This window comes from Sycon ciliatum, chromosome 7, assembly GCF_964019385.1.
Source record: "Sycon ciliatum chromosome 7, ocSycCili1.1, whole genome shotgun sequence".
NCBI lineage: Eukaryota > Metazoa > Porifera > Calcarea > Leucosolenida > Sycettidae > Sycon > Sycon ciliatum.
Window position 1 is genome coordinate 5,646,201 of NC_088649.1, and position 18,411 is coordinate 5,664,611.

At 47.5% G+C, this 18,411-nt stretch overlaps 1 protein-coding gene across 1 annotated transcript in view; it reads right to left on the reverse strand.

Moving 5' to 3' along the window:
- LOC135820821 (methylcytosine dioxygenase TET-like) overlaps positions 1 to 16,136 on the reverse strand; it is a 33,591-nt gene extending 17,455 nt beyond the window's left edge. Inside the window, exons 1-2 of the mRNA XM_065333863.1 lie at positions 15,955 to 16,136; positions 15,367 to 15,754 (exon numbers count right to left, since the gene is read on the reverse strand). Coding sequence (XP_065189935.1) covers positions 15,367 to 15,420 — 54 coding nt within the window. The 5' untranslated portion in view covers positions 15,421 to 15,754; positions 15,955 to 16,136. The remainder of the gene's footprint in view (positions 1 to 15,366; positions 15,755 to 15,954) is intronic.
- Positions 16,137 to 18,411: the final 2,275 nt, after the last annotated feature.

An 18,411-nucleotide genomic window follows, 5' to 3' on the forward strand; every position in this document is an offset into this window, starting at 1 on the left:
CTCTCCCCCTCTCTCCCTCTTTCTCACTCTCTCTCCCTCTCTGTCTCCGAGAGCCAGTGAAACCGCCCTGACGAATAAAATACTTGGCAAGCACTGAACACTGTAATTTCACACACTTAATAGAATAGTGTATTTTTTACTTTCGCTACTTTCGGAGCATCTCTTTCATACCTAGCTGCACATCGACCAGCACATTACCCCGGCAATAGACATTCCTTCTCCGTAGTTTTAAGAATTCCAATAGCCGCACGAGCACTAACTCGCATCATCCAGTGGGGGACTGCTTACTAGTGTCTGTACCTAACATTTCTGCTGGCCTAACACTCAATCTGCGGACAGAACTGTTCCATCATCTGTGGACTCATCAGCGCAGCACAGAGAAAATGAGGCCGAACCTGATAGCAACAGGTTGACCCAAAATGTTTTTTTGGGCCACATACCTAAACAAATAATTAATTTTTAATGTTGAGCACCTGAAATTTCTGAAAATTTATGCAAGTGAGTACCATCTTGCAGTCTTCAGCATTTCAACACTTCACGACGAAAGTCTGCACCTTTCAGAGCCCTTGAACGAACGTAACACTTTAACAGTGTACCGTAAAATTCCGTAAATAAGCCCACCCTAAATAACGCCCATGTCCGATAATAAGGCCAGTTTTAGGCGGTGTACACTTCAAGTCCGTTTTAGCGCCCATGCCCAAAATAAGCCCAGGGCGTAAAGTGGACAAGTGGTTTACCTATCAAATCTGTAATTTATCGCTACATTCTTGGTTACGACCAAATTTCCAGCTGTGGTTTGATGCACCTGTACCGCGCTCAGTGTGAATGGTGGTTCACTGAAACTAGTGGGTTGCTGAGAGATTGATCTTCTGCAGATTGCGTCCGAAATAACACCCATGCCCAAATATACGCCCGGTTTTTCACGCTCTGCAAAGTATACGCCCGGGGCTTATTAACGGAATTTTACGGTAGTTGGGAGGTTGAGGCTCAAGGCAAGACAACCTTATGGCATGTCCTTTCGCTGTCACACGAAGGAGCGGACGGAGCACGCCAGAAGTCATGACAGAAACCCCATGGGAACATGTGCATGCACACTTGTGACCATAAGTATCCACATCAGGACACGTGCTTACAGTTACACACTTGTGACTAAGCCACAACGAACAACGGCATAATGTAAGCCTTGTTTGGTAGATTAGCATGTTCATGGGTTAATTCGGTTGTCAGGAGCACTGTTTTCAACACAGTGCGCATTCCGCCCGGTAACATGCTGTCAACCGATCAAGATAAACAACGGTATTGAAATGGGTCGTTGTCCTCCATGGCCCATACTACAGTACTACTAGTACATATGGCAATAACTGTGCAGATAACAAGCAGCGTAACAAAAGTACCTGTAGCCGGCAGCGTGCACATGCCAGCAGTCTTCGGCTGTGCAGTTCAATTCTGAAAAGCGCCGGCTACAATCTGGGGTGAATTAATCCGTCCTTTCTCTTCGCAAGATTAGCCCAGGAACTGCCAGGAGTGTGTTCCGCCATCACTCCAAACTTTTAGAATTAATAGCGCACTGTACCGCACCACAAGCTAGTGGAAAATGATCTTTAGGCACCCGAGGTGGCAGTGGACATATCTGTAATTATTCTAAAATCGCGGTGACAGATGATTCCTGCAACATACCACAGTGGGGCCAGGGAAATACAACTCCGGTGGAGAGGACTACAATGCTTGACAGTTTCTTGTTCACTCAAGACAAAGAGCTAGAGGAAGAGGAAGAGATGTTTCGTGCGCATGCGTATATGTGTTGGTGCGTGATTGACGTCATGACAGCGAGATCGCTACAGCTACAGACCCACCGCCCCCGGGAGCTCACTGGCTACACAAACCCGGTGGCGTATCCGCAGGGATGGGGAGGGGGTCCGGGGTTCCACGGAACCCCCTTTGCAAATGTGCAACCAAAAAAACATCGACAATTTCATGCGTAGGTAAGAGGACAATCAGTCATGTCGACATCCGGCCGCGGGCCGTTCGACCAAAGTAAGTGCAGTCATGTAGATCTACATTGTGTGCCAACCTGTTGGAAGGCTACCTTCTTGCCAAAGCATTTGGAAGTTGGACTAGTGTCGGCTCCACAATCCAGTGTGTCGTTAGTACTCGTTACTACATTATATAATAGCTTTCATGGCTGAGGTTGTCGGTATGTCTGCTGGCTCTGGTTCCCAGTATTCAGTAGCCAAGGCCGGTTGGTAAAGTAACTCCAATTAATTTCACTTCAAGGTACCAGTGCATCTAGTGTCTGCTTCTACCAAAGCAGCGTGCTGTCTATATTGGTTACCCCAGCAAACTGTCTTGGCCGTTTTATGCCGATGTACTCCGTGTGGTGTAGACCAGGTGTGCATTGGTGATTTGGTGGTCAATTCACATGGCTTCGCCAGTTGTGTGGATTAGACAGTTATCTGGTGCAAGTCTTGATCTGTCTCATTCAAATCTTGTTCGCTATCCTCTCGTTGCTATATTGAGAAAATCTGTGGGTGCACATCCAGTGCATTTGCAGATTTGCATGCTTCCCTTGCGACGGGCGTATACATGGTACATGGTATGGTACATTTTGTACATGTCCATGCAGATCTACATGATCGTACTTACGTCACGACTGCTTCGAGGAGAATCGTCATGCTGTTTTGACCCGCTAACTTTTCACACTTGTAGCGTGATGTGTATGTCCCTCAATTCTTTGCCCATATGAATTGCTGTGTTAGCCATTTTTGTTCCTTTATTCCCTGTAAGAGCCTATGAAGAGAAGGGAAGGAAAACGTTCGTTTTTACATTTCCTAAGTGTTCGGTTGGACTGGCGTGGATTGCGGAGCTGCATATACCAGCCAGTCTACAGCATTGAAGAATTGTAGACGCTTCCAATTTGTTCTACAATTTTGAAGAAACTCTGAAACAGATGATTATTCGGCTGCAGTCGAGCCTCTAAAATTCGAAGAATGTGAATCGCCGGAGATGACCTGCCCTTGGCGACAGATGACCAGGAAAGTGCCACACAGCTAGTACAGGGCAGTTGATTTGATTTGCGACCCAACAAGGCAAGAACAGGACGAACGCTGGAAATACAATGGGCAGCGTGTACATGTACAGTACTATATGAAGAGAACAACAAGGACAATCAAGGCTTGTTTGTTGCCTGATGATTGCGAGAGCATGAAACTTCAAGTCGCAGCAAACAAGCCTTGATTGTCCTTGTTGTTCTGTTCTGTGTACTACGCTCTGCCTCCGCCATGGTGCTGAGCACTGTCAGCACACAGGGTACACCCTCGCTCCGGTGTACAGTATTAGATAAACCTTGTTTTAGTTCACACATGTTGATGTTGGCATGACAGCAGTAAGGTGACTGTGTTTCGAACACGGTGTCCTCCATCTTGTTTCATGCTGTCAAACCAACAACAATACAATCATGTACATGTATAGTCGTCGGAGACACAAAGAAACGCCAGCGTTGGTGCGATCACTGGGAAAGAGATGGCTGACATGTCCATCAATCCTTTCTCTGGGTTAGACCATACAAGTGAGTCCATACTGATAGTTTTACTCGGCCTAGGCTTTGTTGTATTTCGACTCCCACTGCCAAGAGTATACCCTTTCTACTCTTGGTAGATCTACTACAGTACATGTTCTTGGAAGTACGACAGTCAACCTTGCGAATACGACCCTCGTCTACAAGGCATTAATATATTTTGCGGATAATGCCGGCAGAAAAATTGGCGGAATTCGGAACTTTTCTGAAACATTCCATGCATGTTTGGTGTGTGGATAAAGAAATGGAGCAGAATTCGAGGAATTGCCCGCCATAAGGTTTGTATGGTTCTGCCAATTTCACTGCTTTTCGAGCAGAATCTGCAATCTTTTCGAGCCTTATCCGCCAATGCCTATGGTCTCGTCTCTCGATCGTCTCTCAATCATCCCTCGATCGTGCATGAGAAAAGAATGATACTCGTAAGTGACTATTGTGTACCGTCTACTCTGCACTGTAGTCGATCTACCTGTGAGTGTGACCAGGTGACGTGCCAGCCAAGAGATCGCATCGCGGACGGCGGGTAGGCATTGGCGGATGATGCTCGAAAAGGTGGCAGATTCTGCTCGAAAAGCAGTGAAATTGGCAGAACCATACAAACCTTATGGCGGGCAATTCCTCGAATTCTGCTCCATTTCTTTATCCACATAGCAAACATGCATGAAACTTACCAGCGGGGGTCCCCAGACAGAGGGCCAGAGCAAAGTGCAGCAAGGTACTTTCCCTCTGCCAAACTCGGGGAAAGTCCCCATTCTAGCATACAATGGACATGATTGTATATAGGTGCCACGTGTGTGGTGCTAGGGCCGCGTCGCCTGGGGCGGTACAGTCTTGAGGTCGGATCCGAGTTCTCTGGCATCATATTTTAAAACCCATGTACATGTATCAGGGCCGGCTATTTGACACACAGGTTGGCTGGGTGAGGAAAAGCGACCGTCACTCGTCATCGTCAGACCCAGACTGGGCCAGAGAGACGATCTTCATCAGACAGTAGTCCATGACTGGCATGCGTTCATGCACAGAGTCAGACACAGACAGTCAGTGCATAGCGAGCGGCGAGCGCTAGTCCAGCGTCGTCAGTGAGGATTCCAACGAGGCACACAGCATACAAGTAACAAGGATCTGTTCCATCGGACCACCGGTGTGACAAAGTAGCGATAATGGTGCATCTGGGGGGCCATGAAGTCCTAGGCCTAGGCCAACGGAGCTCCCTAAAAGGTCACCACCACTGCTACGATTCATATAGTGGGTGCTTTCTAACGTTATAGCTGTATCACATGTTTGCAATGAAGTGGCCTTCGCGCTGATGCCTTCTTTCAAACATGTGCGCGAATTAGCACAGAAAGAAAGACGAGGCCACAACAGAGTCTGTCTGCTCCATACTCGGGTCAGCGACCCGGTTGGGGGGTACTTAAACACGCTTGGAAAAAAAGACACTTCAACTTGGGATACTCCCTGATGTACAATAGCCGCACATGAATGTACCCGACTCTGACCCGGTTGCAAGACTTGTGCCAGGTACAGGTGTCCCGGTTGGTTTGAAATCCTAGAGCAGACACTGCAGTCATTGAAATACTATATAATCTTTATTTCAGGATTAACCAAAGGCTTACGCCTATATGGAGGATCTCCCATTTTGAGTACCGTAGAATCCCGCGGATAAGCCCATGGGCTTATCTGTTTCACAAGGACATTTCGGTGGGCTTAAACGAGAAATTGGGCTTATACGCGGGCATGGGCTTATACGCCGACACCAAGTTGTGCTATTGAAAAGTATCAAGGAAGTGAGAAGTACATTGCTGAAAACAATTGTGCAAACAAAAACAACCGATGATTGTGCTGAAATGTACGAACAAAAACTAATGTGCATGTACTACGTACATGGTATGGCCAAGAGTCCATAATTTATGGACTCTCGGTATGACCTAGGCCCATGGGCTTGTACGATGAAGCCTAGTGATGTTCGAATAAACCCTGGGCTTATGCGCGGGCATGGGCTTATACGCGGGTGGGCTTATCCGCGGGATTCTACGGTATGTACTACTAACATAGTCACACATCCTTTATTGCTGAACCCACAAATAATTGTGATACAGGTTGTAAACCATTCGAGGTAGAAGAAAAAGCCATTAAAAACGAGAGAGCTTGGAAGCTCAGGGCCCTACGCTATGCTTTTATGCTTTTTTGCCTAGCTCATCGTACATGTTATAAGAACTGAGGCAAAAGTATTTGCAGAATTTATTGCGGATTGTTATTTCTCTAATAATCATCTTCTTTTGGTTTGCTCCTTCTTTTCTTTTTATCTCCTTATACTGTAAATCAACAAATTTTGGCTGATGAGAAATAGAAACCTCTCTATTAGAGAGGTTAAGATGCACGTTATTTCCGACGTGACGCGCAATTTCACGTCAAATTTGAAATCGATAGGTATTTTTGCTCTCACATGCATCCATTGCTCAATAATGCATCAATTTCCTATATGACAAACTTTGGCCTGTGATTTACTTTGGCCGGTTGGTACCAAGCGGCGAAATCAGCGAAATTAAATCGCCAGCGAAAATTAGTTGATTTTAATACAGTAATCGGATTTTCTGGCCTTTTTGTAGTAATACATGTACATTTACCTGTTGAGCCAATGACGACGCCGAATGCATGGTTGCATGTGGAGCACATTACATAACTTAGCAGTCTCCTAAAATACGTATCCTGTCCGACGGCAAAAGAGTCCGCAGATTTAGTTTTTCTGCGCGTCGACGGGATGTCTGCGACGCGAAAGTTCAGCTCGCGTTATTTGGCTCGCACGTCGAAAAATCAACACGAGTGACCTGCTGCTCACGTGGAAATTTGGACATTACATAACTTTACAGTCTCCTATAATACGTATCGTGTCCGACGGCAAAAGAGGCTGCAGATTTAGTTTTTCTGCGCGTCGACGGGATGTCTGTCCTGACGTTCACTGGGACCGGCGCTGACTCTGCCGATCACGGGCGTTCTGGACTCGACAGGATGTCTGTCCTGACGTTTCCTGGGACCGGCTTAGACTCTGCCGATCACGGGCGTTCTGGACTCAACGGGATGTCTGTCCTGACGTTGCCTGGGACCGGCGGACTCTGCCGATCACGGGCGTTCTGGAGTCGACGGGATCTCTCTTCCGACGTTTCCTGTGACCGGCGCTGAATCCCTCGTTCACGCTTATTTTGGAGACGACGCGATCTCTCTTCCAAAGTACATGTATGTTTATGCTGACGCTGTTTATGCTGACGCATCCTATCACCTATTCGGCGTCTATTCTAATTTAATTTCCTCCTCGTCTCCCTATTTCTTTCCAAATCTCCCTCTACATCAGGGAGTCGTATACATAATACGACGAATATTGGTACGGTACGGGACAGATACAGGAGCCCGCAAATATTGTGGACAGCTGTTATGTACAATTCTGTAGAGCCTTTGTAGTCACAGATACGGGACAGATACGGGATAGCGCCAGGCGTGACACAAACAAACAAACAAACAAACACACAAACAAACAAATACCAAATTAAAGCTGTGTGGACCCTGGCTAGCGCCAGACGTTACTGAAGTAATGTCTTCTGCATAGCTACGGGAATAAAAGAAAAATAAGAAAGAAAAAAGGTTATTGTACTATGCCAGACGGCTATTATTAAGTCATGTACCAATTGTAGTACATGACGTAGAAGTCACGCATCTACAAAATACTTTGCAGGATAATATTTAAATGTAGTAAAGAGGTAGTATTGTACCGGTAATTGTACGGTCTACACTGTACATGAACACAGGCACAGCCATCGCAGCCACTTGCCATGGCGCAATGACCTGCTTCACATGCATCAACTGCATCCACATGTGGCTGCCTCAGCGGTGTAGCACTGGCCCAATCACCAGATCACTACTACTACTGTGTACTGTCACTGTACTAGTACAATGTAATAATGATTATTAACAAAGCTGGCATCTTCCCTGAACCTGTTAGACAGGAGCAGAGTCGACGACGCATCTGTCAACAGTGTGTCAAGCCAATCACTGTGTTTAAATAATAGTATCAACATTAATTTTTACCATTTTGATTGGATTTACATGATCGATGTATAGTATACACTCATTGCCGAAGATGCGTTGCCATGGTGCAAAAATGGCGTTGGATGGCTACGCCTGAGCGCTCGCGCTGTCATCGAAGCCCACGACACGTCTTCCTCCTGTGCTTTCTTGACAAAATTATTTGTTTCGCTTTGTCCTTGTTGCTGGAGGGTTTGATTCTTTGAGATACTGTAGAGCGATTTGGAGTTGGTCAGCCGAGAGTAGTCGTGAGAAATGGAGAAAGAACGTGAGAGAACCTGAACTGCGGATAAAGTCGCTCTGTTCCAGCAGAGGCGAGCAGAGGGTTACGATCTCAGTGCCCAGGCACGTCGCTCCTGATTATTTCGAGTGGCTTGATGTGCAAGTGGCACTCGAAACCAGCACTGTGCAGAGTACCGATGTTCCTGCCAGTGTCGCTGCTTTAGCCGGGCTGGCGCTGGCGTCTCCAGCGCAAGCAGTAGCTAAAACCATTCCTGAACCGGTTCCAGTCGAACAAACTGTCGCTGCAGCTAGTGTTGGTGTTGTTTCTTCGCCTTCAGTGTCCGTGGGGTCAGCCGCAGTGGAATCTGGCACTGACAGCCAACCTGCCAAGAAGCCGAAAAGAACTTCAGGAAAGGGCTACTACTGTGCTGTTCCGCTCTGCAGTAATCGGTCTTTAGATTATGTCACTTGCATTTCATCGTTTTCCCAGTGATGCAGAAAGGTGCAAGTTATGGCAATTTGAAATTAGGAGGGACGTGGGATCAAATTTCAAGATCACATCAAACACCAGAGTATGCAGCTCTCATTTCAAACAAGATGATTACGTCGGCAAGCTCCTGTCTGGGTAGGAGCCAGAAAGAAAATGGCTCAACCCCACCGCTGTGCCAACCCAGTTCCAGTGGACGGCAACTCCTAAACCAGCGAGACGAGTTCTGAAGAGAAAACGTCAAGAGTCTGAGGAGCCACAAGATATTGATGATGCCGGGGTCGTTTCTGTGGTGTCTGGTGTCTGTTCGGCTATTGACCCAGCACCGACCCCTGGTCCTGTGCAGGGTTTGCCATGTGATCACAGATATATCAGTGTAAGTGACCCGAGTGAAGTTGATGATCACATGGCTGGCCTAGAAAAAAGACTTCAGTGAAATTAAAAAAGAGTACGAGAGCCTGAAGTGTCGTTCTATCGATTTAGCCAGCATCAGAAACAATCCTGACAAGTTCAGGCACTTCACCGGGCTGCCTAACTACGCAGTGTTCTCTGCCCTGTTCAAATACCTCGAACCCAAAGCCAAGAGGATGCAAACTTGGCGCGGCCTATCTACCCTTAGACATTTGTATGCCACTGGTCCTCAGCGATGGCCATTAGACGTTTCACCGACACTGGCTGACCATCATCATCACAGAATATGAATTTGTTCCAATAAATACTGCGTGAATGTGAAAAAGATTGTTACATATATTCCACCGGAAATACAAGTTCTATCAACCAACCAAGTATTCCACTTAGCTCAATCTGTGCATTCAGAAATGATTTGTTCCAGTAATAATCTAACATCAGTCCGAAGTTATTATTCAGAAATGTCTTGTAAATCAATGTTTTACTATGATGACAGACCATTTTGATCTCTGCCAATTTCTGGTTTGAAGACATAAAAATGATGATTATTGATCCAGAAAGTCGTTAAAAAATCAGTGCAATCGATGACGAGTTTTCGGTTGTTTGTGAGGGGTTGAGAGGTGAGGTGGAATGAAATGTTGCTTTCGTTCACAGTGTACTGTGTTTATGTTGGACAAGATGATACAATTCACAAAAGTCAACAGACATGACGAGGAAAGATCAGAAGAGAAGCCATGATCTAGAAAAACAGTCAGAAGCACAAGCGTGCATGCATACAACATGTCTGTTACGGAAGGTCCAGACAAACTCTGCATGCCATGGCTGCAAAAATCATCCTGCGCAAACAGCAAAGCCGCGACATGTGAACAGCACTCTCCTTATCCGGAAATGCACTGGCAGTATCCACCTTAGCACACTGGATCGTCCCTGCTGATGCAGACGATACACGTGTAGGCTTGCTTTGATGTATCTTGTGATGGCCAGCATTTCGCACGGACGAAACAAAAGTTTGTTCCACCTGCAAACAGATTTCCCTCCAAATGGTGAAGGTGGTGCTCATCAAATAATTGGTACGCACGAAATTGCATGTAGCACTGCAAGCTCTCCTTGTCATAATCTTTTTCCGGGGAATTTAACAGATAGTGCTTGACAGCCTCAGTAATGAAGAAAGGGATTTTAGTTAGGCGAGATAGAGACCACCCAGATGTTATGTGTGAAAAGCTTGGTAGCTTCTTGTACGCTGCCATTACTGGCTTTGGTAATGCAGGCTTGTCTGCCTCCTCGTCTGGAACCCCTTCGCCAGCAGTACTCAAGTGGAGATGTTCACAGATGAGAAGGTAAAGATCACGTCTGGATACACGCCCTTGGTAGGGAATACTGTCTTTGCAAAGTTGGCGCAGCCCTTGCATGCGTAAGCGCATGATATCCCCACAAGAGGTGGGAGCGCGCAGGACAGAGCTGGACAGAAGTGAATATGGGGCCCTTTCGGTAGCAGCATCAGCTGCTGTTTGCACTGGCCCTGAGCGGCGGGTTTTACAGCAGGTTCAGGAGTGGTTTCAGCTACTAGGTATACTGCTTGCACTGGAGACGCCAGCGCCAGCCCGGCTGAAGCAGCGACACTGGCAGGAACATGGGCACTCTGCGCAGCGCTGGTTTCGAGTGCCACTTGCACATCGAGCCCCTTGAAATAATCAGGAGCGACGTGCCTGGGCACTGAGATCGTAACCCCCTGCTCGCCTCCGCTGGAACAGAGCGACTTGATCCGCAGTCCAGGTTCTCTCACATTCTTTCTCCATTTCTCACGACTACTCTCGGCTGACCAACTCCAAATCGCTCTAAAGTATTTCAAAGAATCAACCCCTCCAGCAACAAGGACAAAACGAAACAAAATAATTTGTCAAGAAAGCACAGCAGGAAGACGTGTCGTGGGCTGCGATGACAGCGCGAGCGCTCAGGCGTAGCCATCCAACGCCATTTTTGCACCATGGCAACACAACTTCGGCAATGAGTGTATTAGTAGTTGTCGTTGAATTAAAAATTTAAAGTCGCACATGTGATGTAGATCAGGCCTATGGCGATTATGATTATGCCTAGCTACAGCATGCACGGTCAGTGCACAGGGGAATGACTACACAAAATCAGTACAAACGAAAATCCGGTGGAACAAAAAGTGATTTACTGGTAAATGTCTCTACTCACGAGTTTCATGCTGAAACGTAATCATCAGGAGGAGACTGGGGATACTCCGGGTTGTGTGGTCTTATTCACTATAGGTGTTATCCCATGGCAGGTACGCAATGCTAGTGTTTCAGCGCTAGGGCAGTGTAAGTGATCAACATAGTACTATGCTGGTGGCACGGGGGTATTATGAAGGCAGCGTTAGTAAGTGATCAAAGTCAGCCTCAGGTACAGAGATTTCTCCCAATGGCAATGTTCAACACGTTACTTCAAGTGTTACTAAGTCTTACTACGTTCAGTTTATAATACATGACTGATTGTACATGTACATGTACTATAACTAAGTGGGTATTACTAGTTCAGTGACTAGTTCAATGATTATCCACATGTAGCTTGGTGAAGGCCGAAGGGACAGTCCCCAGCAATCGTGCGCTGGGGGATGTCCCTTTGAGTGCAATTCTCTTTCAACAGCGTGTGGTCACAGTGAGGGGGCTCAGTGGAGGTTGCATGAGTTCTTATTTTCGGCCAGGGTGCCCCAGCAGGAGAGGCGCCAGCTGAAGTTTTCTGAGCATACTGTCAAGGACAACTGTTGAAGGCTAGCCAAACAGTGTGCCCTGGGGCGGTATGATGATGACCAGCTGTCACCTCTAATGAACTTCAAAGTGAGTAGAAAAGAACGGGCTCAGAGCTCAGCTCAAGAGTCAGTGGCTGGAGTGCTATAGCTACTCTCAAGCATACACCATGTGCACACACAAACACACAGAAACACACACCATGTACACACACATACACACACTGTACACACACACACATCATGTACACACACACACGCACACCATGTACACACACACACACCATGTACACACACACACACACACACACACACACACACACACACACACATACACACACACACACACACACACACACCATGTACACACACACACACACCAAAAGATCAGGCATGCACATGCAGTGGCCAAAGATTGTGAAGACAATGACCGTGCACGTCATGATGCACCTGAGCTGAGCTGACAGGTGATGGTGTGTTCACAATATCCAGGCAGACCGTAATGTTGGACAACAGGTGATGTGGCGCACTAAAAGTTAAACTGGGCTTATTCGATCCTGTAGAAGCTGATGTCATGGCTAGGCTTATATTCACATGGGGCTTCTATTCAAACCAGGTATTTCTATGTCACGGTGTCAGCGCTAAAACCAGGCTTATGTGCCGACAGTGTATCTTGAAAATCAGGCTTGTATTCAAACCAGGCTTCTATAATTACGAGGCAGGCTCAAGAATCTAGACGCTCTGGTTACTACACACACATGGTCCAGGATAGTGATAGAGAGTCAGTAGCCTGCACTGCACAGGTCACCGATGAAAACTTACTACTTGTAGTATGTAGTCTGATCCTACACTACAGACAACAGACTGCAGTGTGCACACCACTATAGACTATCCTACACTACAGACAACAGACTGCAGTGTGCACACCACTATAGACTGACAGTACTGGTATAGCCTAGAATTCGCACATGCATCATGTCGTTGACACGACGTACATTGTGTACAGACAGTACAGCGTGGTAAATTTATGACTGTCCTGACACGAATCCGCGATTCGTGTTCCGACTACTTTTCCAAACGAAAAATGCGAAAGTTCGCAATCCAGTTCGCGAACTGAAAAATGTTTGCGAACGCGAATTTCGTCTTGCTAATCCTCCGTAATTTCGGTGATTTCAGTGGAGACACCAGGCACATAAATTTAAATTACACCTAAAAGGCACTAGAGTATGCACTGCATGTGAAGGGAACGCTGGTCACCTAATTCTAAATTACACCTGAAACCTGGCAGGTCCCTGGCACCGAATTTTTAATGCACCTTAAATTAAATGTTTTATAGTACCTTCAGGTTTTTACAGCGCCGTTTCCATGGTTGTAGCCAATGAGCGACGTTCCCGCGGTGGCCTTGATGAGCCGATAAAGGCCCGCACGCTGTCAGCCTAGCTATACAGTGCAGGGGTCTGCGTCAGTTTTCCGTTGCCATCTCAGTTCATCTCAGGACCTTGCCGTCCTTGGCTTTGGAGGAGAGTAGAGTAAGTACATGGTTGAAACCAGGTCTACAATCATGTAGATTGGGCATGCCTGTAGACATGACCTCATGCTCAGTTCTGTTCATTGATGTAATAAACATACAAGTACTATGATGTAAGGTAGCAAAGGTGGCTACATGTAGTAAGCAATCCAGTATTCTACAAGCTAATGGCGATGTTGAGCGATGTTGACAACAGGTTTGTACGCGTGTCAGTAAAGGAGTGACAAAACTAAACAGCTACAACCTGAAAACAATTCAAAACATTCTTCTTCTTCAAGGCCAAGGGAAAAATGGCAAGAGTTCTGTCCACCACGTCCCCGACCTCCACCCCTGGGTGGTATCGCGCTTATATACAGTCTACGAGTACGAGCATCAAAGGACGACTTAACCTGAGGAGTAAATAATTGTAAAAATGGCAAGAGATCCGTCCACCACGTCCCCGACCTCCACCCCTAGGTGGTGTCGCGCTTATATACAGTTCGCAAGTGAAACCTGACCATGAATCAAGGCTAAGGGCGCAGGCCAAGGCGCGTAGCGCCGAGGCCTGCGCCCGCGGCCGTACGCATGAGCTTTGGCAATTCTGCAACTACTTCTTCTAAAAAGCGATAGATCCAGCCACCACGTCCCCGACCTCCACCCCTAGGTGGTATCGCGCTTATATACAGTTTCAAAGAATGCCAGTGAAAACATGACCATGACTCCGATGAGCGTAGATCTACGGCCAGGCAGGCCCAAGGCCCGGGCGCTGGCCAAGGCGCGTAGCACAGTAGATCTACGCACGAGGCCTTCATATACTGATGTAAGCGAAAATTGATAAGATCATCGCGTGTCAGCAAAGGAGTGATAGTGTAGCCACCACGTCCCCGACCAACCTACTTGTTCTTGAGCATTGAGCAAAGAAAAAAGGCAACAGGTCTAGCCACCACGTCCCCAACCTCCACCCGGCCATGTGGTATCGCGCTTATACTAGTCTACGCGGCTCAAAGGATGTAAGTGGAAACCTGAAACACGATCATAGAGTTCTGGCAGGACTTTCCGCCTTCATCAAGGCCTCGTGCGCACGGCCGCGGGCGCAGGCCTCGGCGCTACGCGCCTTGGCCTGCGCCCTTGGCCGTATGCACTCGGCCTTGATTCAGCCATAAAGTCCTGCCAGAACTCTATGATTGTCTACGTATTATCCGGAGTATAAAAAGCACTTTAAACTAGCGGTGTGCACGGATAGTCGGGTATCCCGTGCTATCCGTGAGGACCTAGGGTAGACGGGTACAGAATAGTACCAGAAAACCCGAAGTCGCAGATGACATCATGTACTGTGAGTGCATGTGTACAAATTCATGTAACACTCCGCATGTCTACCAAGTGTGTAAGGAAAGAGGTGCACTGAGGTGTTACCATGGCAACATTACCCTATCGGGTACCCGTGCTGCCCGTGGAAACCGACCTGAACCCGATACCCGAAGAAAATGCTACCCGACTCAGCCCTAGTTTAAACACCACCATTAAACTATGATGGTAAAATTAACAGTGATAAATGGAGTAAATGTCTGTATTTCGTGCCAAAAAATCCCGGTTGTGGCTTATACTCCAGTGCGGCTTATTATCTGGAGAAACAACAGTACAATCGAGTGTTCAAATGGCAATATGCAGCAGGTGCACATTCTATACTCTACGGTTGGAGCGATGGAAATCTACACCGGCCGGTACTCTACGTATGCACAGACGTTTCCAGCCGTCCGTCTTGAATGTCAAGCGGGCTACAAGTCTGCTGGCACGTGTGGATTAGCAGTGTACATAGTAGATCTACAGTACACCGGTTGCTGAGCTCGCAGCCGTGAAAACCCCTGCATGGACTATGGGCTTCATGAAGCACAGCCAAGCACCCTGTCTCCCTCGCAGCCGTTAAAGCCCCTGCATTGACTCTGGTCTTCATGAAGCAGAGCCAATCGCCCTGTCACCCTCGCAGCAGTGAGAGTCCCTGCATGGACCCTGGGCTTCATGAAGCACAGCCAAGCGTCTGGTCACCTTTAAAAAAATCACGGTTTGTGCGAGACTCGGCTGGAGTTACCTGACAACTCGTGGCCGGCCAACCTTGCAGCAGTGAGAACGTCTGCATGGACTTTGGGTTCCCTGTAGCACAGCCAAGCACCCCGCTATCCTGCACTGGCTGCAGCATGGGGTAGTCTGACCCCAGCTGGATGTTGCATCGGTACTGCACTCGAACACGTTACTAGTAATCGGATTTCAGTTCCCACCTAGAACTACCTCTGTATGAATATAAAATTATTTTTAAATTAATAATAATTTATTATCCAGATCTCAGTACTTACAGAATTTGTGCCCCTCTCGGGTGGGCGCGGGTCGAGGAATGGCCGCCCCGCCATTCTCTTCGCTGCTCCGTTGTGCTCGTGGCACGACAAAGCGACCGGTGCGGGTAGGTCAGACCAGCGCCGAGCGGGTATCTGCCGACGTGCGCCCTGCTTCGATCGATGAAAACCTTGACAAGTCTCAGGGAGGAACGAAGCGGCTGATTATGAGCTCACGATCACGGCACTATGTACTACAGCCTACACTGGTTACGCTGGCCACAGTATGCAGCAGCACGAGTCCGTCGCAAACACCACCAGAGTGTGACGCTCCGCGATCTACGATAGCGCTGAAAGTGAAAGACCTGGACTGAGTGAGCTATGATATATGAGCATGAGACTCGAGAGCAAGCTGGAAGACAAAAAGAGACAGTAAAAAATACTAAAAATCATCGAATCGTCCTGGCATGTTACTGTAGGAGTCTGTACTGTCTGTAGCACATCATTGTAAGAGGGGGAAGTATTAGTTCGGCGTCGGAGAGTGTCTTTCTGAATTCACATTAGTATTACTGCATCAAGTACAATGATACATGCATGGCTAGAATACCTCACCTGCACTCTACCGCTGCGTCTTGAGCAGGTAAGCAACGGTTACTTTGCAGCTGGCACAGACTCAGTGGTAGTGGTCGATCTACCACACTACGAATCAGAGGCTTCTGCACGAAATCAGAATCTAGGTTTTTGGCAATGCCCAGCAAGCGCTGCCGATACTAGCACACGATCTTCATCCGTTCACAAGGTCTGATCGGGTAGAAACCGACGCTGCAAGCATGTGCGAGGTGTTATATTGACACAGAGCACGCATGCATAGCAGCCAGGTTACTTACAGGAAGGCCACTAATGCCATGCACATGATCAGATGATTGCGTGGTGCACGCTTCGACACCGTAGATAACGCCCTGCAGAAGTGCAGTACAGTCGCCAAGGTCACAGTACGGCTAGCTCGCGGACCAGCTGGGTACTACGGCGGCTAGCCGCCGAGATGCGATGTCCCGATGTCGGATGTACAGGTTCCTGCACGAGTATGAGGGCAGTACCGCGGAATCCAGCCCGCGCCGCGATAGCGGCAAGGGCTGGATGAGCAGCGGTAGATTCTACTGACCGAGTATGACTATGAGTGACTGGAACGTGTTTCCGGTATGCACCCAAGCCAAGGAGATCACTCACAATCTTTGACGTTTGAACTTATTACATACATGAACCATTCTGTGACTCGACTCGAGTCCTGAATGAGGCTGTACTAGCTGTGACTCTGTGTGAGCTGAGTGAGAGTGACTTCGACAACCGTACCGTACACGGACTACAGTACATGACTTTTTGCATGTACTTTCAGACCACAGAAGCTTGTCATTGAAATGGTAGACTCATGAGTGGATTCCGTCGTCAAGTGACGACGGGCAGTGGAACTAGTTCCATCACCGTTCATCAGGCAGGATCGCGCTTTCCAGCCCGCGTAATTTGATCTGTCATTGGTCGACTCCAAGGCGACAGTCATGTGACATACGGGAAGAGGGATTTCCCCTCGTTTAGCAGTTGTGTCCGGGGAAGCACCTGGTGCGGGATTCCCCTCGCACACCGTTCCAGGCACGTGCAGCAAGCACTTCAAGTACCGGTAATATCAGACTGCATGCAGCTAGCTGGCACATCACTGGCACTATCATCTGCGATCTCACAAAGACCCAGAATCTGCGTGTTTCGATGAACTGGATAGTGTCATCTGGTCATTGGAAGAGACCTGATTCCGGCCCTCACTGGTCGTCCCAGCCTGTCGGATACTGAACGCAAACTGTTGGCACTGCCTGTCAGGTTCGCTGGCCTCGCCCTCCCGAGTATTGCCCAGGACGCCAGTGAACAGCGAAGAGTGAGTCTGAGGGTGACGCGGCCCATTGTGGACATGATAGAGTGCAAATCTGATGCTGCTCCACCGGCCGTCGTTATTGCTCAGGCAGGGGCTCTCCGCAGGGGTGAGCAGAAGTTGCGTGCGTCGGCATAATTATCGTCAGTTGCAGGCGGACATGTCCCTGGGGCTGTGCAATCAGCAGAGGTTGCTGATGGAATGTGCTGCTGACCCTGGGGTTTCAAGCTGGCTGACTGCTGAGCCCCTGGCAGAGAGTGGCTTCATTCTTAAGGAGGCTCCCACCTAAAGAAGTAAAAATAAAAGGTCCATGGACACCCTGTTTTTTATGCATAGAATGGTGGAGTGATTTCTCTTCTTCAATTTGGTATAGTTTTTAGGTAGGGTCACCAGGCATATAAGAGGTATTCTGGTGTATTTAGTGAGTGTACAATTTCTTGATTTTCGGCAAAAAAATGGTAATTCTTTTGGTTTTTGACCCAAAGAAGCCTCCTGGAGGGAGGATACTAAGCATTTTCTTCATCATAATAATTATTATGTTTAAGAACCACATTTGGAGGTATCTTGGCTACACAAAATAGACTGTCGTGGTTTTGCCCTTGGCGAGCCACTTTTTCGAAATTACGGGTACCGAAATTTCCATCGGGTGCTGAATTGTGAAATGGTTCAGCCTGCAACATTTTGTCCATGGACATATTGATTTTTATGGCTTTCTGTGATCCTTGAGCCCCAAGGAAACCGATAATGGACAGTTTTGATGGTGTCACCAGGCACTTTAGGCCCCTATCAAACAATATAGGTATCAAAATATGTATTTTTAGGCCAATTCTGAAAATAGCATTTTTAGAAAATCTGACCATTCTTGACTTCTTGACTAAATATCACTACCAATGACATGGTAGCATGGTTATATTATTTTAGAAGAAGTTATTTTCATGCTGCAACCTCCTTTGGACATACCAGACAGTCTGTGCTTGGAAAGGTACATGTATCATTACATGTATGTCATGCAGCCTTCAGTCCTAGCACATTGATATACGAGTAGTGTACATGTACAATCATCAGTCATGTACATGTAGGGCAGCGAGGTTTCATAACAACCTCGACCATGAAACTGGCACATGAATAATGTGAAAGCAGGCATTCAAAATAAG